General features: G+C 47.2%; 1 protein-coding gene across 11 annotated transcripts; it reads left to right on the top strand.

Moving 5' to 3' along the window:
* Positions 1–1568: 1568 nt before the first annotated feature.
* On the top strand, positions 1569–23718 carry SLC43A1 (solute carrier family 43 member 1). Of its 11 annotated transcripts, none has more exons than XM_072638643.1 (15): positions 1569–1749; positions 3333–3499; positions 8783–8969; positions 11740–11795; positions 12014–12090; positions 15088–15180; positions 15605–15738; positions 17420–17598; positions 18310–18456; positions 18599–18634; positions 19089–19227; positions 19796–19937; positions 21130–21203; positions 22370–22493; positions 22973–23718. In XM_072638643.1, exons 2-15 carry the CDS (start codon positions 3346–3348, stop codon positions 23111–23113), a joined length of 1683 nt encoding a protein of 560 aa, XP_072494744.1. In that variant the 5' UTR covers positions 1569–1749; positions 3333–3345; the 3' UTR covers positions 23114–23718. The 11 variants fall into 11 exon arrangements, with proteins under 11 accessions (XP_072494744.1, XP_072494742.1, XP_072494739.1 ...); XM_072638641.1 differs by having other exon boundaries at positions 3255–3499; XM_072638638.1 differs by having other exon boundaries at positions 3185–3499.
* The last annotated feature ends 1649 nt before the right edge of the window (positions 23719–25367 follow it).

Here is a 25367-nt window from a genome sequence, read left to right as displayed (position 1 = left end):
TCTGTTTGTGAGGAATGAGTTATTTCTACTGTCCTCAAAGAGGACCCTCGAGCCTGGGGCTCACTGGGAGCTGGTTCTTGGCTCTCTGTTGAGAGCATGGATGGGCCTCAACATCCATCTTTGTACCATTGTCTTGAGGCATCTAGGAACAGTGAAGTGTCTTTGGAGTGGGATCATCAGGTAATTATGGAGTGAATACGATGGAAGAGCTGGTTTGGAGAGAAAAATTATGTATAGAGTTTAGACTGCAAGGATTTCCTCTGCATTTCATTTCTTTTTCCACTGTAATGGATGGGAGCTTTGCCTTGCCAAGTACATCCGGGATTTCTGTCAGCAGATGGCGCTATCATCTCATCCAGAACTTTGGCTTAGTTAGGTCTGGGATAAGTGGGAGAATGGATATATTTCTCTCAGGATCGTTGAGATGTTAAAGGTCTAACTAACTAGCTTCTCTGCCTACCCTAAGGTAGTGACATGATGTGTCTCTCCACTAGGTTGGTTCCTCATGTGATCTCTTTCAGCAATCAATACATTTAAATGTTCTGATTACCTATTACAGGCTGAATACAAAAATTAATAAGGTTCATAGCATTTAGGGCTGCCAGGGACTTCATCTACTCAAACCTGCCCATTGTAGAGATATAATTTAGGTCTTTTCCCAGGTTACATTGGAAGTATGTGGCCGAGAACCAGAACAAAAACCTCTAAAACCTTTAACTCCAAATGGACAGCACCTGACCATTGCTCTTACCCTCAGGGAGCTTAAGAAGCGATTTTACTGAAATAGTCTGTGGATACTGCCCTCTGAGTGACAGAAACAAAATGTTATTGCAATGTAGAAGAGTGAGCCACCCCAAATGGGAACTAGCTGTCCCTGATGGGGCCCCAGCTTGGCCCTGGGCTCTGTTTCTGATGGGGTGCTTTGGACTATGACCTGCCTGGAAGAACAGAAGAGTAATGATAGGTCATAGACATATTTCTTCTGGCACAGCCAACTTGTGGGCTGACCCCAGGGAAGTTCCTGTTTTAGAAAGGTGGGTGAGGCTGCTACTTTCTCTGCGATCAAAATTGTTCCAACCCAGTGCTATTGATGGCTGTGTACACCTGTAACCCTAGCACCTAGCACCAACAGGCACCCCATGATATTTCCAGTATTATATTGAAAAAGTTTAGGGATGATGGGAAGGAAAGATTCAAAGGCTGAAAATGATGTTTCCTTGGTCGATGGGAGGAGAGGAGAGCCATCATGGTCCCCTGCATGAGGCCACCTTCCCTGGTTGAGGTCACTTTACTTTGCAAATGGGTGGAACGGACTGTTGACTTTTTTCTTGGGGGCCAGAATTTAGACTACTTTTGGGGTACACTCTGAATGGGTGAACGGTTTGGAATTAGAGGGAAGGTAACAGGTGAGTGAAAGTGAACTAGGAGAGTAGAGAAGCGTCCGAATGACTAATAAGCTCCTGTCTCATGGGGCAGGCTATCAATCCTCTAAGGTCCTATTGGTCAAACGGGGGGATGGGGGCCGGTCCGGACTCCCTGACATCATTTTCAGAGGTGGGCTCAAGCAAGGCTTAGCACTCCGTTCACTCGGCGTGTGGAGGACTTAGCCGGCTGGGACAGGATCTTGGGGTACCTTTAGAAGGTAGTTCAGCCGGGGAGGGCCAGCCTGGCTGGGGAACGGAGGCAGAGTGCAGGGAGAGGGACAAAGCGGCGTCGAAGGCGGGCCCCCAGCTGTGGCACGACCCAAAGGTGAGTGCGGAGTCGGGTGGACTGCAGGTTCGGAGAGGTGGCTGCACAGGCCGGCTCCCTAGTATACGACCCCCGCCCACCGGGCTCCCTGACCTAGGGCTGCCCAGCGACCCCGCCTCCTTTCTCCTTGCCTGGTGGTCGCCTCACCGCTTCCCTTTGTCCAACCTTTGCTCAACCTTTTCCGTCTCGCACCTGGAAGTCGGGAAGTCTGAGTTCCAGTCCCGTTTTGTCTGCTGCGGTGGAGCTATGTGACTTTGGGCAAGTCCCTTTCCCTTTCTGGGTTTGTTTGCTCTCTGTGACTTGGGACGGTGGGGGGGACGCCTTACATCATGCACTGCGCCTCCTTTCTACCTTTCATCACCTTCAGTCTCTTCTCCCACCTCTGCCTTCTAGCCCTCCCTGGACTGCCCTGGCCTCTCACCCGGGGCTGCCCTGCCTGGTCAGCTCTGCTCCAGGCCGGCCTCCTGCCCTGTACCACCCCCCCGCCCCCATACCACCCCGCATTGCCCTGTCCCTCCAGCCCCACACTGGTGGCCCAAACTGGGGCAGTTTTCCTTCTCTGCTGGATTTCTCTGCCTTGGCAAACACACACACGTACACACATACACACGCGCCGCGCGGGCTTGTGTCTCTCACACTAGTCCAGCCGCCCTTATAAAGTCGGCGGCTGACAGACTTCCTGCCCCAGCCCCAAACCCCCTCCCGGGCTCAGTGGCATTGGGTGCCACAGCAAGTCCACAGAGGGGTGAGTGGGGTTGGTGGGGGGAGGAGAGCTGGCGTGGGGGGAGGAGATCTGGAGTGGGGGGAGGAGATCTGGAGTGGACGGGGAGGAGGAGGCAAGGAACCCAAGTTGGGTCCCCATCCACGTGGCAGCTGCAGACTTAGCCAAGGAAACTGAACTATAGGACCTGGGTCTCTGAGAGGAGAGCAAGGGAGACTTCCCTGGGTGGAGTGGGGGCTGTAGGGGAGGAAGGTGACTGTAGTGGGGTGGGCTGGGGGGGTGGGGAGAGCCGACCTGGGCAGGAGGGAACACAGATGGAGGAAGGTGCTGTAGCCAAGAGACAACAGGAAGAGGGGTCTGGGACCCTCCCAGACTTCCCTTTCCTCTCTGTACTTGCCTTTTAGGGGTGCTTCTGGATGAGGTAGTTGTTAGGCAGGGATGTGGGTAGCTCTAGCCCTTTCTCTGTCCCCTCTTGACACTTGTGGACACTAGGCTGTTAGGGGTGGGGGGGAGCTGGTTTTCAAGGACTGGGGGCGGAAGGTGGCAAGTTTCCAGAGACCTAGGGAGACCCCATCATTCCTGGGGGGAGGGGAATGGTCAAGTGCCAGAAGCAGGCACACAGGACTGCCTTTATTTCAGAGGGAGTCCTGGAGAAATTTCTTCGCAGCCCTGGAAGTGCCAATTCACCCCTGTCCTTGCATTGGCACTGTCTAGGAGTCCCAGGCTTCTAGGACCCGAGTAAAAGCTCTTGAAAACACCCGTGTGGCCTCTGATTCTTTATCAGAAAGGAAGAAGGAAGATCAAGCTGCCACGATCCAGGGGTACTCAAAGTTTGATCTCAGAGGCTCCTATTCCTTGGCAGCCTAGAAACCAGCATGGCCCCTACACTAGCCCAGGCGCACCGGCGGCGATGGTGGATGGCCAGCACAGCCATGGTGGAGAACCTGTTTTTCTCTGCTGTATTGTTTGGCTGGGGATCCCTACTTATCATGCTTCAGAAGGAAGGCTTCTATTCCCACTTTTGCCCAGGTAAGTCATAACTGGTATGTCTCAGCCCTTCCTACTTCCTACTTCACAGAGAGGGATAAGGGTACAGTGTAAAGATGGCTGGAGTTAGAGTTAAGGGTCTTGAGTTCAAATCCCAACTCTCCTGCTAATTTCCTGGGTAACCTTGGACAAGTCATTTAACCAGATAGCTTCCATGGTTCCTTACAGCTCAAAATCTATCATCCTCTGATCTCCTTTAATCTTCATAAGATAACATTCCCCAGGAGCTGAGGGCAGAGAGGCTGAAGGGAAATGGGGACAAGTGAATAAAGAGTGAGAAGGCACTGGACTTGGGAGTTTTGGAGAGCTGGGCCAAAACCTGTTTCAGAAACTTACCAAATGTGTGACCCTGGGCAAGTCACTTCATCACTTTGGACCTCAGTTTCCTCATGTATAAAGTAAGGAGATTGGACTTTATGGTCTCTGAAGTCTCTTTTGGTTTTAAATCCATGATCCAATAAAGGAATCAGGAAAGAGGGTATTGCAACAGGTCAGGGGTCTGGAGGCTGGAGTGCTATTCTGGGCTTTGCTAGTGGTATAAAGCCTTGCATAAGTCACTTATCCTCTGAGCCCCCTCAAATGAAGGAAGGTGGCAGAGTGGCCCAGCCCTGGAATCAGGAAGACCTGAGTTTGAATCTGGACTCAGACACTTATGACTATGTGACCCTGGGCAAGTCACTTCACCCAGTTCGCCTCAGTTTCCTCATCTGTTAAATGAGCTGGAGAAGTAAATGCCAAATCACTCCATTATCTTTGCCAAGAAAACCCCAAATAGGGTCATGAAGAGTCAGACATAACTAATGAAGCAAGTAGCAATATTTAACTAGCTTGCTTACTTTTATGGGTTGTTGTGAGGGTCAGTGAAGTTAGATATGAGATAGTGCTTTTGAAAAGCTATTATGCTTGATTCAGATGTTAAGCTGCCAGAACTAATCTCTCTTAGAAAAAATAGATTTTGTGTTTCTGCAAGACATATCAAGAAAATTAGACAGCCTTATTTCCCCCTCACTGTCTAGCTATGTGACCTTGTCCAAGTGACTTTTGAGCTCTCTGAAATATCTCATGAAAAATGCATCTAATAATATTGTACTACCTACCTCTTCTTATGCTTGAGTGGAAAATGCATGCAAATCTTAGCGCTTTGGGAATCAGTGCCCAGACACTCAGAAGATCTCACTGTAGTTTCAGGAGCTGGGAAAAGTTTCAGTCCAGAAATCTGATGTATTTCAGTTGCTTAGTTGAGAACCTCAGGAGAGGACTGTGAATTTCAACACTTGTTAGGATAGGGCATTTGTCACTCAAGGGGAAAAGACTGGGCTAGGAGCTAGCTGGGGTTGGTGGGACCTGAAGTCTGATGATACTCTCTCTAATAGTTCTAGGAAGGGGAAGTATATCCCCAGCAAGGAAGGAACTTTGGATACAAGGGAGCTATGTTCTGGAAATCAACATGGACCAGCATGGCTTGTTGGGACTAGCCTATCAATCTCTCTCTTGCTTTACCCCTTCCCAGACTGGGACCACTCAACAAGACAGAGGGAAATGAACTTTGAGTCAAAAGTCCCAGCTCTGACACTGACCAGCTATGTGACCCAGAGTCAATTACTTACCCTCTCTGGGTCTCAGTTCCCTTATCAGGATGATGGGGTTATACTAGGTGGTCTTCAAGGTCCCAGACTATGACAGTCTATGTTCTAAATGTCCTATGTTCATTTCCATAGGTACCTTTTAGCCAGCCCTTCAATGACCTCATACAATTATAGATTTAGATCTGGAAGAAAAGAACCTCAGAGACCCATCTAGTCCAGTCCCTCTCATTTTACATATGAGGAACCTGAGGTCCAGAGTTTTTAAGGGACTTGCTCTGGGTCATCCACAAGGCAAGTAATCATCTGAGGTAGGAGGATTTGAATCCAGATCCCCTGAGTCTGGAGCCACATTACTTCATACCCTACCTCTTCAGTTCAGGTATGCTATGGTAGGGATCTTGCCCCTTGGATGTTAGGAAAAAATAACTCTCTCTTCTACCCCTTTCTGAAAGCCCCTGGAGGTGTGTGTGTGTGTATGTGTGTGTGTGTGTGTGTGTGTGTGTGTTGTGTGAGAGAGATAATCTTAATCTTCCTCCATCTCTCGTTCTAAGACCTCAACAACACCATCCCACCCAGGGGGGTTCTGATCTTGTTACCCAAGCACTTCCTAGGGTTACATGAGGAAAGAGCAGGTGGGGAAGGGGTGGAGACTTGCCTCTGACTCCCAGCACTAATTGCAGGGTGATAGGAGGAGGAGAGATAGAGATTAGTTTTGGCTGCCTGCCTGCAGTTACTGCCAACTAGTGCCAACGGGAGAGGACAGGTTGGGCAGGATGGGATGGGGCTTGGAATGGATAGGGGCCTAGGGAAAGATTCAGGTAGCTGGGAGTGTATATGGGCGGCAAGATGTGTGTGTGTGTGTGTGTGTGTGTGTGTATGTGTGTGTGTGTGTGTGTGTTAGGGAAAGGAGTAATAAGGGGAGAGCTTAGGAGGAGGGGGTAGAAGTGTCATGGGCCCATTCACCAGAGTAGGAGAGTGTGTTCCCATGCTCTTGGTCCAACGACACAGCTACTGAGCCCTTTTTAGCCCTCCTCACTGATGCCTGATGTTCCCTTGGCCTTCCAGATGTCAGGCACTCAGGCTCGCTCCTCCTTCTGGTGCTTCTTTCTTCCTCATTCTTAAGACATTTGAGGACCCCCAGCCGTGGGACAGAGGGTGGAGCAACAACACTGCATGGAATGGACCATGGTGGCTTTAGGAGGCAATTCGAATCTCAGAGAGCCATGGTCTGCTAGCAAGAGTAGTCTTCCCAGGACCAGGAGTTCTTGCTTTCCAGGTCTCTGACCAATTCCTTATGTGACCATGTCTGTTTCTTTATGTGTAGAATGGGAAAGATATCACACTACCCTGACTCACATTGAGATCCACACTGAGTGGAGAAGAGGAGAGGTTAAGAAATGGAAAGCAGAGTGATTATATAATTATAGGAAGGCACCTGAGAGGTCATTTTACAGATTAGGAAATGGAGACACCTAAAAGAGAAGTGGTTTGTTTACAGTTGCAAGGTCTTGAGAGGTGAGGGGTGTGATTCAAACTCAGGTGCCCTGACTTGGAACCTAGAATTTTCTCTCTACATCTTGCAGCTTCCTCAATAATACTGTATGATGTTAGATATCATTATTACAGAAATATAATGGGTGCAATCAGGGGAAACCTGGTCTTGTTGTCTATGACTAGAAAATACCCTGTGGAGCTTACTTAGAAGGGCCTAGATCCCTGCAGAGTTCATAGGTGTTCTCTAATCAGAACTGCGGGGGTGCTTGTATTATATACATAAATGTATAAATAACCCCATCATCATCACTTCCTAATGACACACACCCTCCCAGCTTCCCCAATTACATCTTTCCTTGTTACATTCCTTATCTCCACCAATTTCATTTTGGGGGCTGGGTGCTTCTTTCCCTGGGGTAATGCCATCATCCTAGAATTGGGTCCAAGGCACAAGGTAACTCTGTTACTCAGAGACTGGGGGAGAATGGATATGGTAACATTGAAAATATAATTCACCAACTTTTTATTAAGCACATGTGGTGATAGAAAGATACAGAAGTGATCAGGCTAGTGCTGCTTGACCTCAGTGGCAAAGTGCCTAGAGTCAGGAAGACTTATCTTCACAATTCAAATCCAGTCTTAAAAACTTATTAGCTGTGTGACCTTGGACAAGTCACATAATCCTGTTTGCCTCAGTTTCTCCTCTGTAAAATGAGTTGGGAGGGCAGCTAAATGGTACATGAAGAGTTGGACATGATTGAAACGACTTAAAAACAACGAGATGGGCTGGAGAAGGAAATGGCAAACCACTCCAGTATCTTTGCCAAGAAAACTCCAAATGGGGTCACCAAGAGTGGAACATGACTAAAGAATGACAACAGGCTTGACCTCAGCAGGCCAAACTTGAAGAACAGTGAGTGGAAGACCAAAGCTGCAGATTGCAGCTTGATGGATGACAGATCAAAAACAGCCAAGAAATTAGAACTGGCCCAAAGAGGAACACATTCTATTGGAAGACTCCCTTCACGAGAGTTCTTCCATCTCGGGCTTGGTGAATAAGGAATCCCTTCTTCAGGTGGGTTCCATGGGGATTGTGCCCCATGCCTTCTGACCTTCCTTTTCAGAGATTCTGAAATTCTGAGCTTAGTCTATAGATAGGAAGATAAGGTAGGTAGCCACGCAAAAAAAAAAAAAATTCTCAAGGACAGTTGTGATGTAGGCATGCATGTGTGTGCGTGTGTGTGTGTGTATGTGTGTGTGTATTTCTGAGTTAGTGCTTACCGGGTACAACTGGTACATAAATATGGTGGGAAGAAACAACTGGATCTGCTAGAAAGATGCTTGGCTAGAAGACAGGAAATTTAGGTCAGGTCCCTTGCCCTTTCTGGGCCTCACTTTGTTGTTACTCCATCATGTCAGATTCCTTGTGACCCCATTTAAGGTTCTTGGCAAAGATACTGGAGTGGTTTGCCATTTCCTTCTCCAGGTCATTTTTACAGATAAGGAAACTGAGGCAAATAGGGTGAAGTGACTTGCCCAGGGTCACACAGCTAGGACATGTCTGAGGCTAGATTTGAACCCAGGAAGATGAATCTTTCCTTATCTGCAAAGTGTATGTGTGTGTGTGTGTGTGTGTGTGTGTGTGTGTGTGTGTGTGTGTGTGTGTGAAATCAGACTAGAATGTTCTTTTCAGTTGCAATTAACATGGGCAGAGGCCTAAAAGTAGTTTCTTGCCCTCATAGTTGACTTAGCAGCACCCAAGCTCAGGAGCCATATTCCTTATTCTATGTCTCTTGAGCACTGGGGATAAGGCAGGAACAGGGTACAGGAGGGAGATGTGGAATTACCCAAACTAAGCTCATAAGAGCCTGGCTAATAAACCAAGGGGCCCATGTTTAAGTTTGTGCTGAAAAATATAACTGCCATTCAGACAAGAGAATCCTCATATCTGTTGGTCAGAGAACTTTCTTCCCGGTAGGAATACCGAGCCAAACTGATATCAGAGAAAAGGAAATCTAGTCATCTTGTATTTCCTTATCTGTATACCCATTGTTTCCCTCCAGAAAAAGTCAGCTCTTGGGGGTAGGGATTCTTCATTTTTGTCTTTATGCCCTCAATTCTAAGCACATAGTCAGTGCTTTAATGTTTCCCGAAGTCTTCGAATGCCACTTCCTGTCTTTCTCAGAAAAGAATGGTACCAACGGTAGTGAGAGCCAGCATCCAAGCAAGCATGAGTGGCCCACCTGTGAGAGCCAGGAGGAAATGTTAAATCTGGGCTTCACCATTGGCTCCTTTGTTCTGAGTGCCACCACCCTGCCTCTGGGCATCCTCATGGACCGATTTGGACCCAGACCTATTCGCCTGATTGGCAGGTAAGGAAGGGGAAAGGGGAGCACCATCCGGGGTGGGGGTCCTGGTGAGGGACTGGGAACAGAGAGTGGTCCAAAGCTGTTCACAGAAGGCAGTGTGCTGAGCACTGAACATTTGTCAGAAGGCTTGGATTTGAGCCTTTTCTCAATTATAAGCTGTGTCACAGTGAACTAGTCACTCATTCCACCTTTGTGTAGGAGCATTCTTTTTTCTCTCTGAGCCTCTGTTATCTCAGCTGCAAAGTGGGGCTGGGAATACCCACACCTAATGTATGGGCTTCAGAAATGGGCACAGTGATTGTGTCTGAGTTGAAGACCAGTAGTTATTTCAGGGTTGTTTGTCAGCAGATGGTTGGCTACCGGATGATCTCATTCAATTTAGCAAACATTTATTAACCTACTATTGTCCTTAAGGACTTCATAATCTCTTAGGTGGGGGGAAGCATATCTATATACATAGATAACTCATAAATTGGAAAATGACTCAGAGCCAAGGAAAGGTCAAAGAGAATTGCCTGACAGAAAGAAGCCAGGAAGGAGCAATGAATTTTTGGCTTCTGAAATTCATGAAACTATCTCTGAAGGTGCAGAGTTCTACTTGGGGACAACCAATGAGACCAGTCTCATTTTCCAGCTGTACTTGCACAAAGAACAATTAAAGATTTATCAAGCCCTATCTAGTAGAAGAGCCTGAAGGGGTGGGGGGCAACCACTTCCTACTCTCTAGGTGCCTACAGTTTAATAGAGGGGAAGATAATTTGTCCATATTATAAATGTAATCTGAGGAAGGGAGTTAGCTAAGTGGCAAAGTGATGGACCTGGGGTCAGTAGGACCAGAGTCTTAATCCTGCCTTAGACATTTACTAACTGGGTGACTCTAAGTGAGTCACATAACCTTTCTGTAAAGTTGGGATAATAACACAGGGTTGTTGTGAGAATCAAATGAGATGCTTTATGTAGAATACTTTGGAAACCTTAAAGAGATACATAAATGTTATTCATTGATGATGATGATAAGTGAGGACAAAGGAGAGAGCAGGCAAGTGTTCCATTTGAGGAAGGAAAGAATCCTTCCAACCTAACCTTAAAGAGGCAATGTGGTACAGTGGATAGATAAGTTCAAATCTAGCCTTACACACTTCCTATCTATGTGACCCTGGACAAGTCACTTAACCCAGTTTGCCTCAGTTTCTTCCTCTGTAAAATGAGGTGGAGAAGGAAATGGCAAACCACTCCAGCATCTTTGCCAAGAAAATCCCAAATGGGGTCATGAGGAGTTGGACGTGACCGAACAATGACAAAGAATCAGAGGACCAGAGCTCAAGTTCTGATTCTATCATCTAGTACCTGCAAGACTTTGAGTGAGTCATTTAGCCTCCTCAGGCCTCATTCTCTCATCTGTTAAATAAAGGCATTGGACCAGAAGGGGCCCTTCTTACTCTAAATCTATGATATTAGGATCTCTCTAGCCCTTAGGCTCCTTATCAGTAAAATGGGAGGAAAGTTGCTCTATATGATCTTCACTGTCCTTTCCACCTCTAAAAAGAATGATCAAGTCAATTCAGTAGCATTTATTAAGCACCTACTGTATGGCACCATATTTGGCACTAGGATACCAAGACAAAAATGAAATGGTCCCCACCCTCAAGGAGCTTACATCCTATTGGTGGGAAGAAGAAAAAAAAATATGGACACAGACAAGTCATCAGGAGAATGTACTAGCAGCTGAGGGAAGGGGAAAGGGGAAAAGGGAAGGGAAAAGGTAGCACCTGAGCTGAACCTTAAAGAGCAGGGGTTCCTAAGAAAAAGAAGTAAGGAGATAAAGCATTTTGGGAAGACTCTACAAAGTCACAGAGTGGGATATGGAATGCTATGTATGGAGAAGAACAGGCAGGTCAGCCAGAATGTAGAATTCCTGAGGGTAATGTTTGGTAGGGTGATCTTAGGGGCACAAGGGGGCCACTGGAGGTTCTTAAGTAGAGGAAGGACAGTGATGTGATCAAACCTTTAGGAATATCATTTTGGCAGATGGATGAAGGATGGATCCAATAAAAGTGAGACTTGAGTTGGATGGATGGGAGGACAATTAGAAGACTAAAGCCTTTTAATGTCAGATTGAGAAGTGATGAGAATATAAGTAGCAAGAAGGGGCCAGATGTGAGAGATATGTGAGGGTAGAATCAACCGAACTTGGCAACTGATTGGATATGTGGTATGATAGAGAGTTCAGGACCAGGCTCTGAGGCTTACAACATTTCAAGGGATGGTATCCTTAACAGAAATAGATAAGTTAAAAAGCTACTTCAGGGGTGAGGTATGAGGAGAATGAATTATTTTTAGTTTTTTAGTTTTTTTTTTTAAGAGATGGGAATGAAACAGAAGAATTTATCTGCATGATTCTCTTGGTTTTTTTTTTCTTTGAACACAAACCATATTATTGATAGCATTTGTCTTGACATCACTTGCATTTCTAAGTATTCTGTCCCACCCACTTCCATTCAGAGAACCATCCCTTGTAACAAAGAAAAAGAAAGAAGAGAAAATAGATGACTAGGTCTGTTTTGGACAGCTGTTTGTGGAGATGACTGGTAAACAGGTGGTAATGGGGGACTAGAGCAAAGGAGAAAGATTGTGGGTCTAGATTGATCAGTCAAAGCAAGAGTTTTACTGAGGAAAGCTTTTTGCAAACTGTAAAACGTGATATAAGGCTGAGGCTATCATCTTCATCAAGAATCCCTGTCCAACATTTCTTACCATCCCATTGTCTCCACAGCTCCAGCTTTGCAACTTCCTGTGCCCTGATGGCTCTGGCCTCTCAGAATCCCTTAGGTGAGAGATCCCTCTGAGGTCTGTTCCCTCCATCTCCCATCCCTATTTCTTTTCCCCTTGCTGTGAAACCCCACCCAGGAACCTAATATTGCAGATATCTGGAGGGAAAGAAACCTAGGGGTCTTTGGGGTTGGGATGGAAGTAGCACTTGTCCCTCCCCTTACACATGCTGCCCCCGACTTTGCTCTCACACCTTGCTCTCTATATCCGGCCCCTAGTTTTGTCTCCGCTCATCTTTCTGGCCCTGTCTATGAATGGCTTCGGTGGCATCTGTCTGACCTTCACTTCGCTCACTGTGAGTTCTCTGCACTTGCCAGGGGCTACCTGGCAGTGATGGGGTACAGCCAGAAGGGGAGCCAGCGGAAGAATGTAGCCACGTTAGGTGTGGTGGTGGAGTGTGTGTGTGTGCATGCGTGTGTGTGGCGTGTGTGTGGTGGGGGACAAAAGCCCAAGGAAGCAGACTTCAATGTGTGTCTGCCCAGATGTGCTGGTGATGGTGGTGGTGGTGCAGGTGGTAGTGGTGTGTGTGTGTGGTGGGGGTTGGGAGGAGTGGTGGTGGTGGTACTGTGTGTTGGGGTTGGGGAAGGTATGTCTGTTTGGGTTAGCCAGCCAGCTCTTAGGCTGGAGGGGCCCAGCCTTAAGGCTTGGGGGTTCAGCCCTTAGGCTGGGGGGCTCAGCCAGGGTCATGTTTATCTGTGTGGTTTTGGCTCTTTGGGTGCTTAGGGCAGACTCTCCCTGACTCTGAGGGGGTAGCATTTCACTCCTGCTCCGGGACATTGCACAACTCTTGGGAATGAGAAATGCCTCCTCCTTTTTGTTCCCTGGGCGTGGGGGGCATGAAGCCAAAGGCAGCTAGATTTGCGTTCAGTGCGCCTTCTTAAGCCCCGGGCACAGGGTAGGGTGCTTTTCTCCTTCTCACTTTTCTTCCTTCCCTTCCTCTTTCCTTTTTCACCCCACCCACCCCACCCACCCCACCTTACTGCTCTCTGGCTCCTTCCTCTCCCAATCCACATCCTCTCCCCTCCCCCTTTCTCTTTTCAGTCGCTGTTCCTTCCCCCCTTTAGGGGTAGAGCGAAATCCCGGTATCCTCCCCTGGGGGTAGGAGGCGGAGGCTCCTATCCCTGGCCAGGAAACTCTGCCTGATAACTGGCTCCTGCATGAGGCCTCCTCAGGCACACCCCTACTTCCCACCCCCCGCGGGGAGCCGCTGACCAATGGAAGGACTGGGCCACCCGACCCGTCTCCCCTCCCTCCTCCACCACTCCTTCCTCTCCCTCCCTTGCACCCGCAGTGGTTTGAGCTGTGTTGGGACAGCCTGTGCCTCCTGACCCACTGTTTGCTAAAGCCCGTAGCCAACTGCAAGCCAGGGCTGACCCTCCCTCCCCCTCCTGGGGAAGTCTCGAGCTGGCTATCCCCTCATGCTGAGGAACTTGGGTCTTGCCTGCAAAGACCCTCCTTTCTGGGACCTTGGCACCCTTCCTCGATGCTCCTGGCAGCTGGCCTTTCAGATACAGGAAACCGGAGAAACATCTGCCCCAGTGAGAGTGGTCAGCTTACCACCATTTCCTTTCCCAAGGTCCTGGAGGTCCCAGGTCTCCAGCTTTTAGGCTAGACCACCCTCTCTCGGCCCTTTTTTCTTGGAAAGGCCCGAGTACCTGATCTGGGGTAAAAGGGGAGTAGGGAAGACTGGTTGAAAGGACACTATGTGTTCACTCTCCCCTTTCCTGGGGGCATGACTGGACTCAAGTTGAGCCAAACAAGTCATTAATTATTTCTTTGGTGGTGAACCTTCCCTAAGGTCCTTCTAATCGTTGCCCCTTGGTGGCTTGGAGGTTATCCTGAGTGCTTTCAGACTGTACCAGGTCAGGGTGCAAGCTCTGGGAGGGGGTTGGAGGGAGAGGTATTGAGATCTGCAGGAGTGGAGGAAGGATCCTCAGAAGTGCTTATACTCTGGTTTAACTTTCCAACCTGAGCACCTCTATCAGAGTCCTCGCCTCCTTTTCCTGGGACTGTGTCAGGGACTCGCTCACTCCCTAAGGGCAGAACTAGGAGCCATATGGCTAGAGGTGTCAAAGTGGCAGGTTTAGATCCCATGTCAGGACAAACTTCCTAATAAACAGAGCTATAAAAAAGGCAAGAATGCTTTGGGGGAGTCACACTAGGCCCCCACCACCTTCAGCTCTTCTGGCAGAGGCTGGATGACAACCTTATTTCTTTAGGTGTGGGGACTGGAATATTGTAGAGGGGACTGTCATTCAGGTATGGGTTGTGCTCTGTGGCCCCCCAGGCCCTTTCCAACTCTGACAGTTTGAAATTCTGTGAATTTCTCACCTTTTTCTAGACTTTATGAAGAGCACCCCCTCTTTCTTCATTCTGGCATAAGCATGTTTCCAATAATATAATTGATCCCCCATTAGTTATATTTAGGTTCATGTCTCCCTGATAAGGTTTGGGAGATGACCTAGCCTCCTTGGGATTTGGGGTTGCTGACTTTTATTACAAATATATTGGGAAGGCTCACCTTACCTGATTCTAGGTGAATTCTTGTTAGTCCAGTCATCTTGATCTAACCTGGTATGCTGGGTATGGAAGAGTCTAGCATTTGTGACCAGCAGCCTCTTCTTTTTTCTCCCATTCTGTCTCTCAATGCTATGATTCTATAAATTCCCCTTCTTGCCTTTGACCCTTCCCAGGCCCCTTCACTGTCCCTTCTGTCAGGTCTGTGCAGAAGGTTTGGCAGGTGGGAGACTTCCCCTCCAGGCTGGACTCCCTATAGCAGCAGGCAGGATTGCTAGTTTGCTGGGGGAGGGGTGGGGGGGGGGGTTTGGTAAAAGTGTCAGGGCTAGAATCTTGGAATCTCTGAGTTGGAAATGATCCTTAAGACTGCTTGGTTTAGCCCAACTTTAAGCCTTGTTATAGGCCTAAGAATACTGAGTCAACCTTTCACTGGCCCTTGGATGCTGAGATCAATATCTGGAGACCTTAGGGAGAGAGGTGGCTAGAAATCAGATAGTGCCTCATTAAGGATTGGCAGGACTGGGAATCAGGAGCTGTGGAGTTTCATCCCACTCTCTTGTCCTACATCAGGGTGCCATTTAGGAAATGATTGTATTTCTCTGGGCCTCATTTGTCAGGTTAAGGAGGTGGACTCTGACCTTTCAGGTCCTCTCCGTCTTGGAATCCTGAAATGGTCACAAATATCGGAGATTGCCTCTGGCTCTCATGATCTGTGATTCTCCAGGTGGAAGGAGTTTTTAACAAGCTGCTTCATCTAGTCATTTTCCCTCCTCAGCTGCCCAACATATTTGGAAACCTTCGATCCACCATCATGTCCCTGATGATTGGTTCCTATGCATCATCTGCCATCACATTCCCTGGAGTTAAGGTAGAGTCAGCCATCTCCAGCAGCAGCCTGGTAGGGATTGAGTGGGAGGAACCTGAACTTGTTCTTTGTGCCCTCAGGAAAGAGCTGGGATAGGGTCTGGTATCTCTGTTTACAGGACTTCTGGGGTTCAAAGACCAGAGGCTCCTTCCACACACCATTTAGAGAGACTGTGGTTTAATGGAGATAAAAGTATTGGACTGGAAACCAGACAGCATAGGGTAGTGAAAAAAGCACTCAGCTTGAAGACCTTGAGTATGAGTCCCAGCTGTGATTCACTGGGCAAGTCACAGACATTAGCAGTATCATTTTTTGTCCTCCCTAAGATCTGGCCAGTATGCTGCAATGACTGGGATGCTGGCACTGGGTAGGTCTCTAACCTTTTGCTCTTTCTTCTGTCTTCTGACTCTGGCATCTTATGCTGCAGCTGCTTTATGATGCTGGAGTGTCCTTTGTGGTCATCATGTTCACCTGGTCTGCCCTGGCTTGTCTCATTTTTATCAATTGTGCCCTCAACTGGCCCAGTGAAACCTTCCCTTCCCCAGAGGAGGCCAATTACATGTAAGTGTGTGTGTGTGTGTGTGTGTGTGTGTGTGTGTGTGTGTGTGTGTGTTGTGGACCTCCAGCTGGGGAGAGAAAAATAAGACCACTTCCTTCTCCCTGTCCTGGAAAGAAGATTGGGAGGAATATTCACTGGGTTTGGTAAGCAGTATTTTGGCACTGGATTCATGGCACTTTACTGGACACTAGAATGGAAGGACTGATTCTGTCACTTTCTGGCAGTGTGACTTTGATCAAGTCACTTCCTCCTTCTGAACCTTAGTTCTAAATTCAAGGCATTGGACTAGATGAGCTTTAGGGTTCTATCCGAACAGAAATCCTCTGATCCTAATGGAAGGGAAGACAGGCTTCTCTTTCTGAAGGGCCAGCCAAACATAAACATAAAAACAACCTCAGTTTCTAATGTGCTCTCTGCAGAATCCCTAAGTGCCAAGTAGAGGTGTCTGAGCTGGCACTAGTGGGCTTGGATGGACTACAAACTCCTGTGAGTTATTGGTATGCTTGGTGTAAGCCCTTTGAGGACAGGAACTGTTTCCTTTTCACCTCCATATCCATGATGCCTGGCATAGAATGAGAGTTTAATAAATACTTGTTCAGTGAATGAATGAATATGGCAGCCTCCCAAAAGCTAATGCGATCTCAGGCTGCATTAGGAAAGTGAAGTTTCTAGGAATTCAAAGGTGATGTATGCTTCTGAATGGCTCCCTGGTCAGACTACATCAGCAGTGTTACGTTTAGTTCTGGGTACCACATCTTAGGAAGGACATTGATGAGATGGCTATGGTTGAGGAAGGTGATCAGGTCTTGAGTCCATACTGTATTTATAGACAGTTGGAGGAACTGGGGGGTATTTAGACATGAGAAGAGAAGACATATTAAGGAAAAAGATAGCTGTCCTTAAGTATTTGAAGGGTGGTAGAAATGGAGGAGGATAGGCACAGCTAGGTGGTACAATGGATAGAGCACCAGGCCTCGACTCAGAAGGACCTGAGGTCAAATCCAGACTCAGCTGCTTACTAGCTGTGTGGCCCTGGGCAAGTCACTTAACTGTAATTGCCTCATCAAAAAAAAAGAAATGGGAGAGGGATTGGAAGTGTTCTCTTTGCCCTCTAAACACAGAGAACCAGAAGCAATTGGTAGAAGGTACAGAAACAAATTTGTTCTCGATTTAAAGAAAAAAATCCTAACCAGCAATACTGTCTCAAACTGAATGAGTGGCTGCCTAGGGCTAGGAAGACCTGGGTTCAAGTCCTGCCTACTGGCTTTGTGATCCTTTGCCAATCACTTAAACCTCTTGGGGTCCTAGACAATGCTCTAAAAATGAGAAGGTGCAGAGAAGGTGCTGACTGATGCTGGCACAAGGAGGTCCATAATCCAGTGAAGTTCTAGGTCCAGTCTTTGCCTCCCGCCCCCCTGTTGCAGACTGGAGTGGACTGCTTTGAGATTTGGTGGGTTCCCCTTCTCTGGAGGTCTTTGAGCACAGGTTGGATGGCTACTTGTGGAAATGTTATGGTGCTGATTCCTTGTTAGGCATGAACTTGACCAACTGGCATCATGACTGTTGAGTTCCCTCAAGCTGTGTTCTGTGTGAATCTGGAATAAGGGATGACTTCTGAGAGGAATAATGTTTCAGATGCCACGAGCTCGAATCTCCCATGTCCTCCATCTCTTTTTTCCCCAGGAAAAAGATCAAGGTTAATGGGCTGACGTTAGACGACAAGGTGACTAGTGATGGTTCTCTTGTCCAAGTTGCTACCACGAGTCAGCAGCTAAACCAGAAGACTCCAAATGCAGAGGAAGAGAGAGAGTTCATTTCATTATCTCAAGAGGTAGAAGGAACCTTGACTGCCACTCTTGAGAGTGAGTATCAGAGCCCAGAGCTGAGTCTCTGGAAATTCAGGCTGCAGGGACCCATTGTTGTAATACAGGACTATACATGGATGCTGGGAAAGGATTGGGTGGGAGGGGTCTCCCAGGCACTGAAACAAGGCCTTTGGGTGTTGTCAGTATAACTTTTGGCAGCTGCCACTTTCTCCAGCAGCTGCTTTGCTTCCCAGCCCCCTGCAATCCCGGGGCCTCTTGCATCACTGGATTCTGGTCTCTGGGAGTGGGTACTTTAGTGCCTAGCTTGATGGGGCCCTCTGCTGGTGAATGGTGGGAGCTACACTCATGCCAGGGCCCTTGTTTCTATGCTGATGTGAGATGGGAAAAGGAATAAGTCAAAATGCTAGAGGAATAGTAGGAGGGAAAAGACCCTTCTACCTTGGGGAGAGGGAGGAGTGATGGAGGGAGAAAGAGAAAGGAGAGGCTTCATGATAGAGGTGGACCTTGAAGAAATAGCACGGTTGGCCCTCTAGGCATGAGGCCCTAGCTGCATGGATACCACCAGGTGGGAAGGATTGCCTTAAAGACAAATTGTCCCAAGACCACCAGAGAGGTGTCCAGGTGCTCCTGCCCAGCTTGTGTGTAGGACTTGCATGGACTAAGGTAGGAGACAGGGAAAGGAAGGTAGGTGGTGGGTAAGATCCTGCCATCTTGGTTCAGGGAGGGGTTCCCTTCTTTTTGTTGCAGAGTCTGTCCCCTTTCGAAAAAGCCTCTTTTCCCCCATATTTCTCTGGAGTCTCCTTACCATGGGTATGACCCAGCTTCGCGTGATTTTCTACATGGCTGCCATGAACAAGATGCTGGAGTTCTTACTCACTGGCAACCAAAAGCTGGGTAAGGACTTCTGGGAAGGAGGAAGCATATAGGAGAAGACACAATATGTGAGGGGAGGGAGTGTCTTCAACTACTTATCAACTACTTAACTCTATGTGTTTATGTCTCTCTTTCTGTCTTCTCCCCTTCCCACTCTCCACAGAGACAGAGGAGGAGGAATGTTATATGAAGGAGCAAGGTATGTGATCTCAGGTGGGGTAAGAGGACATGGGGGTATCAGAATCTTATATAGCCATGAAGCCATAGATGTTAGAGATCCTTAGACCCTAGAAAGTCAGAGCTAGAAGGGAATCTTAGGACATCAAATATCAGAGCTGGGCAGGGCTTTAGTACATAAAAGGTCAGAGATAAAAAGATTCTTCCCAACCATCTTGGCCAGTTCTTACATTTGACAGAAGAGGATGCTGAGTTTTCTCCCTATATCAACTGCATTGGCTCTTCCACTCAACTCTAGGGATAATCTCCCTAGTTTTAAAAGTACCTTAGTATCCTTGAGGATTTTGGCATTTCTTTCAAATCAGAGAAAGGGCCTTTCAGAGATTTCTTGCCCTCTCCTTGGCCCTCCAGGGCAGAGCAAACAATGCATTCTCACTGATACCTCCTTATCCCACTTTTCCTCTTGCTGGTGCCAGTTGGGTTCTACTCTTCCATCTTTGGTGCTATGCAGCTGCTGTGCCTCCTCACGTGTCCTCTAATTGGCTACATCATGGATTGGCGAATCAAGGATTGTGTGGATGCTCGCAGTGATGCCAACATCCTAGAAGACGCCAGGTGACCTCTTATCTGGACAATTTTATGTGGAGATTATGACATAAGATAATGACAGTCTTATCTGGAGTTGGGGTCGGATGGACTTGAACTCCCATGGGGTTTCTCATTCTGCTAGCAAAGAGATTATGTCCTTTATTCCCAGACTACTCTTGGAAAGGGTTGGTGGGGCAGGGGCCCAATGGGAACAACCCAAAGGGCTAGTTGGAGCTAGATATGCCAGTCTTACCCATAGCTAATGAAGTCTTTGTCCTCTGCTGCTCTTGCTGGTGGGGTTCCATTTTGTTAAAGGCTTCTTGCTTTCATCCCAATCCCACAAGCTTTTCTCTATGTGGGATCCTCCCATCCTGGGCTCTGTCTTGACAAGGCTTAGGATGGAGGAATGGGGAGCCAGCTCTGGGGCACTTCTGCCTGCTAGGCTAGTCAGTGGGATACAACCTGATGAGCCTCCTTGGTTCAGTCATGGAAGCCCAGAGGAAAGGATGGGTAGGCTATTTCCATCACTCTCCAACTCCCAGCCATAGAGATAGATGGATTTCCAGAGCCAAGGGTGACTCTTTGATCTTGACAGGAATGGTATTGCTAAGAAAGGGACCAGAATTCGTTATGGAAAGATACAGAAACTCACCAATGCTATCTACGCTTTTCTTTTGACCAACACTCTACTCATGGTCTTTGGGATCACCTGCCTCATTCACAGCTTGCATTTGCAGGTAACCTTATCCACCACCCTTGTTCTGCCCCATCCCTGGGACATGAATGCTATGGGCCAACCCCTTACAGTTCTTTCTCTAGCAGGTGGCCTGGGTATAATCAGTTGTGGGGGATCCTGAAAAAGACGCCATTCAGGGAAAAGAGAGCTCAGTTTAAAGTTGGAAGGCCTAGGTTTGAATCCTGGCTTTTTCACTTGTTGCTTTTGTGACCCTAGGGCAAGTCACTTCAGCGATATGGGCCTCCTATTCCTTATCTGATAAAGGAGGGGCATAGAGACTTATTATGATGATAGCAACAACAATAATAGTTACAAACACAAACCTTGAAAAGGAGATCTAAGTCACTTGGGGACAAGGTGAGGTGCACAAAGGGATATTCTGGCTCCCAGCTATCCAGGAAAAAACTGCACCCAGGACACACTTTTACATTTAATTTACATGATTATCGTCTCCTCCATCACTTTCTTTAGTCTAAATAATCAACAAAACAAATCAAGCCCTAATTTGTCATATTTTTCCATTTCCAAGGTGTAAATGTTCACTTTGAAAATTTTACAATCAGCTCTGCGATCAAGCACACCCTTGGGTGCAAGTCATGCCCATCATCCTATCTGCTATTAGAATGCACCAAGGATGCTTTCAAGGAGCTTACAAAGGATGAGCTTACATCCTAATAACTTTTAATGTCTTACAAAAAAAAAGACAAATAAATTTACTTTCATGTCCATATGTTGCTTTCCTCCAGCACTATCTCCACTGCCTGCCCCCCTCAGCTGTCTTTAATTGACAGATTCCCACCTCATCACTTCGGTGGTAACGTGGAGCATGGATCAGAGAGGGCAAAACAGCTTACAGTAATAATTAGTTGGCAGTAACTCATTCGATTTGCTAAGAGATCGTTGTTAGAGTTCAGGTGGGAGGTGTTGAAGACCGGAAGGAGTGGTAGCTGTTTTAATGCCATGACTGAATCACTTCAAGACTAGACTGTCATCCATTTACCCTTCCCAATAGGGAGTTTTCTCCATATCCTCATCATGTGACATGTCAATTCCAAGGGCAATGTCTCTTTGAACTTTTTTGGGTTAGGAGAGCACAGACAGTGATTATCCTACCCAAGTGAGGCTCCTGTTTCCCTCCCCGTTGTATTTCAGCTTTAACAAACCTGTCTCTCTCCTCAATTTTTCGTTCACAGCTCTTAACCTTCATCCTACACACAATGATTCGAGGCTTTTTTCACTCTGCCTGTGGGGGACTCTACGCTGCTGTGTAAGTCACTGGGGCTGAACCCCTGGTGTAGAATCTAGAGAACCCTGGCTTTGGGGCTCTGAATTTGACTCCAACCCCTCTTCTTTGCCACTTTCATGTTACTAGGCTGCTGTCTCCTGCTTCCTAGGCCTCAGTTTCCTCGTCTGTAAAATGGGCAAGATGTACTTTCTGGTCTCCTCTAGCTCTAATATTGATCATCCCATGAGTTGGGGTGTATTCCGTTACTCGCTGTTCCCCCTGCAGATGGAATTTTAGCTCATAGAACTTCAGTTTTGTTGATGTAAATAGACCTTCTAGTTTAGGGTTCTCAACTTTTGATGGGTGTCATGGGACCCCTTAGAGATAGATAGTTCAGTGAAGCTGAGGGACCTCCTCTCAGAATAATATTTTTAAACAGATAAAATATAATCCATTGAGAAAGGGAACCACATTTACTTAAACATATATAGCAAAGTATTAAAAACCAAGTTCACTGAGTCCCTAAGTTAAGAACCTACCTCCTAATGCAGGGGTGGTTCTCCAGCATTCCTGACTGCTGGACACTCATTCTCTGCTAGTCATGGGGTTGTGACCTCTTTTCACAACCCTTGCTTAGTAGTCAGAGTTGATACCTAGATCCTACGCTGAGCTAAATACCTATCCTGAGATACAATTTTGCATCCTGATTGTTCTCCCATTATGGACCAGAGTTCTGTCTTTAGGAGGAACACTGAACAAAGTATTCTATACAACAGTCCTTCAAATATCAGAAGGCCACTACCTCCTGTTTCTTTCTCTTCTCCAGATTAAACATTCCTGTTTTTGTTGTTCCATCATTTTAGATTCTTCTTGGCTCCATTTGGGGTTTTCTTGACAAAGATACTGGAATGGTTTGCATTTCCTTCTCCAGATTATTTTCCAGATGAGGAAACTGAGGCAAACAGGATAAGTGACCTGCCCAGGGTCACTCAGCTAGTTGATGTCTGAGGTCATATTTGTCTCAGATTGCTCTAAACATTTCTACCTCCTTCAAATGATTCAGCTGTCACTGTCTGGATGTGCTCCATAATATTGGGGTATGTGTGTGTGTGAGGGCATAGAGAGAGTGGGAAGGGGTAAAGAATTGTGTTGTATTGTAGGAGAGAAAGAATCATGAATCCGGGGCTTTGGGCCTCTTTAATTGACAGGTTTCCTTCTAATCACTTTGGGACCCTGACTGGCCTGCAGTCCATTATCAGTGCCATATTTGCCCTTTTGCAGCAGCCTCTTTTCATGCTAATGTTGGGACCTCTACATGGAGACCCTTTCTGGGTAAGAGTGGGCATCAGGTAACTGCTGGGGGGAGGGCTGTTGGTGGGGAGCAGCTGAAGGAAAGGCTGTAGCCTCCCCTGACCCTCCTTCTTTTCAGGGCCTGAGGGTATTGCTGGGCTTGCTGATAGAGTGAAAAGAGTTCTGGATCTTGATTCCAAAGACTTGAGTTCCATCCTTACTGCTTGTTTTTTGAGACCTTGGGCAAATCATTTCTCTTCTCTTCCACTTGTGCTAAAAATAGGTTTGGATTAGGTAGCCTTGAAGGCTTACTGATTGTCAGCTAGTCCAGCCACCATTTCACTGTACAGATGAGAAAACTCAGGTCCAGGGAAAGGAAATGAATTGTCCAAGGTCATACAAAGAGAAAGGAGCAGAGCTGGTTTTTGAACCCAGGCCTTCTTCAGTCAGTCTCACAGGTTTTCCATTGTATCATGCTACCTCTGTGCCTGATGAGTGCCACCCTCTTTCCCTTCCCTCAGGTGAATTTTGGCCTGCTGTTTTTCTCCTTACTGGGGTACCTGCTGCCTACCTACCTCTTCTTCTATCGAGCAAAGCTGCAGAAAAAGTTCCACTCCTGGAAGGCTCCAGAGGTGTACAATTTGCAGGAAATAGTTGCCTAGTTGGGGAAAAGAGTGCCCCTACTCCGTCTACCTATGGAGAACAGGAGGAATTGCCCCAGCTTAGAGTTTCTACCTGCAACATATGCACATAGCCACGGGACATGGATTTATAAATACATGAGTTCTATTTTTGTAGGAACTTGCAAAAAAGTCAAAACCAAAAAAAGAAAAAACCCCAAAAAACCCAAACCAAAAAAAAAAAAAAGCCCTGAAGCACCCCGCAACAACCACCAAAAGAAAAAAAAAACTCCACACAGAAATGCTCCACTGAGGAAGGCCAGGCCAAGGGGCTTCATTGGCAGATCCAGGGTAGAAAGATTTGTTTTCTTTTTCTCTTGAAACCAAGGCTGCCTAGAGCCAGGGCTACCCACTGATCTCTGTGGGTAGAGGTGCCACCCTGGTGACAGACATTTTGGGAGATGAGAACCATAGGGTGGCTCTCCATCCCCTGCACAGGGCTGTGGGGTTGGGCCCAGGATGAGTATCTGGACTAGAGCCTAGAAGGGGAGCCTGACTTTGAGGGTGGGAGGGCAGGTTCCCTCTTTGTCACTACATCTTCTGAAGCTGTGGTTGCCACAGTGGAAATAAAAAGGGAAGCAAAGATACTTGTGTCTGTGCCTCAGGGCAGAGCTGCTACCTGGGAACCTCCCACACAAAGCGTTTCCCCCCTTTTTCCCACCACTCTCACTCCCCACCCCACCGAAACTCTTTGGCATTAAATGGGACACAGCCCCAGCTGAGCACCGAACACAGAGTATACAAATGCCTTGGGTGCCAGTCTGTGCCCCTCAGGGCTCTGTCTGGCTCCTCCTCACCTTGTTCTCTCCCCATCACTCACTGTAATGGGGACAGCTTGAAAAATTGCTCAGATCCTGAGCCTTTCCCTCTCAAAGGGGAAGTATGGCATCCCAGGCATGATGGGCTTCCTTGTGTAAAGTCATGGATTTGGGAATGCCATAGGAAATAATCCCACAGAGGCCAGGTTGACTAGACTGTAGAGTCATGAAAGAGAGTGATGCATAATAAGAGAGGTGGCTGGGCCTTTAAATGCCAAGGCCTAAGAGGTTTGTATTATATCCGAGATCCAAGATGGAGCCATTGAAACCTCTTGGTCAGGAGACATGATCTGATCTGTGGTTTGGCAGTGATGTAGAAGCTAGATTCAGAAAGGGGAGAGACTTGAAGTAGGTAAATCATTTCGAAGGCTATTGCAAGAGTTCAGACTAGAGGTGATGAAGGTCTGAAACAGGGTGGTGTCTTAGTGAGTAGAGATGCAGGGAGGAATGGGAGAGGTATTAGTGAGGGAGAATGGACAAGACTTGGCACTTGCCTAGGGGAGGAAAGAAGAGCCCCTTCTCTCATGGATTTTAGGTCCTACTGAGAGATTTGGCGTGGTGGATAGAGCCTGGGGCTTGGAGTCAGGAAGACCTGGGTTTACCTCCTACCTCAAACACTAGTTTTATTCCCCAGGACAAGTTACTTAACATTTCTGTGCCTCAGTTTCCTCATTGTAAAATGAGGGAACTGGACTTTATGACCTCTGAGTTTCCTTTCAGCTCTAAATCTTTGAGCTCATGGATGAAAAAGTATACACACTATGAGGATGTACATATAATGTGTAATACGACACATATAATCTTAATGATATATGTACATATGAGATCACCAGTGACAAGGGGGGTAAAAATAAAGACTTCCTGTAGGAGGTGGTACATGAACTGAGCCTTGAAGGAAGCTAACTATTCTAAGACAATGGAGGTGAGGAATCATATCTTCTGGGCAAGGACAGGGCCTGTGCCAAGGTATAGAGATGGGGTATAGTTAAAAATCAATGAGCCTAGTTTAGTTGAAAGTACAGCATGTAAAGGGAGTGGGGTTGGGGTGAGGGGATGTGCAGTAAGTCTGGAAAGGTGGGCAGGAACCAAGTTGTGGAGGACATCAAAGGCCAAGCTCAGGTGGTGATTTTTTTTTAAATCTTAGAAGCAGTACAGACCTCCTTCCCCACCCCACCCTCCAAGAGGTGACATTAGGTCTCTTGAAAGGCAGAGGTGGGGCAAGAATTGGAGACAGATTCCAGGAATGGGAAACTTGTGGCCTCGAGGTCACATGTGGTCCTCAAGTGCAACTCTTTGAATCCAAACTTGTGAAGTTCCCATCTCCAATTCCAGTCCCCCTTCCACTCCATCCAGCTACTGAAAAAGAGATTGGATTCATTACAGCATAAATACTTATGGTTAATAAAATGGAATATTCT

This window comes from Notamacropus eugenii, chromosome 2, assembly GCF_028372415.1.
Source record: "Notamacropus eugenii isolate mMacEug1 chromosome 2, mMacEug1.pri_v2, whole genome shotgun sequence".
NCBI lineage: Eukaryota > Metazoa > Chordata > Mammalia > Diprotodontia > Macropodidae > Notamacropus > Notamacropus eugenii.
Note: the sequence above shows the minus strand (reverse complement) of the source record. Positions and strands in the feature narration are given on the sequence as shown.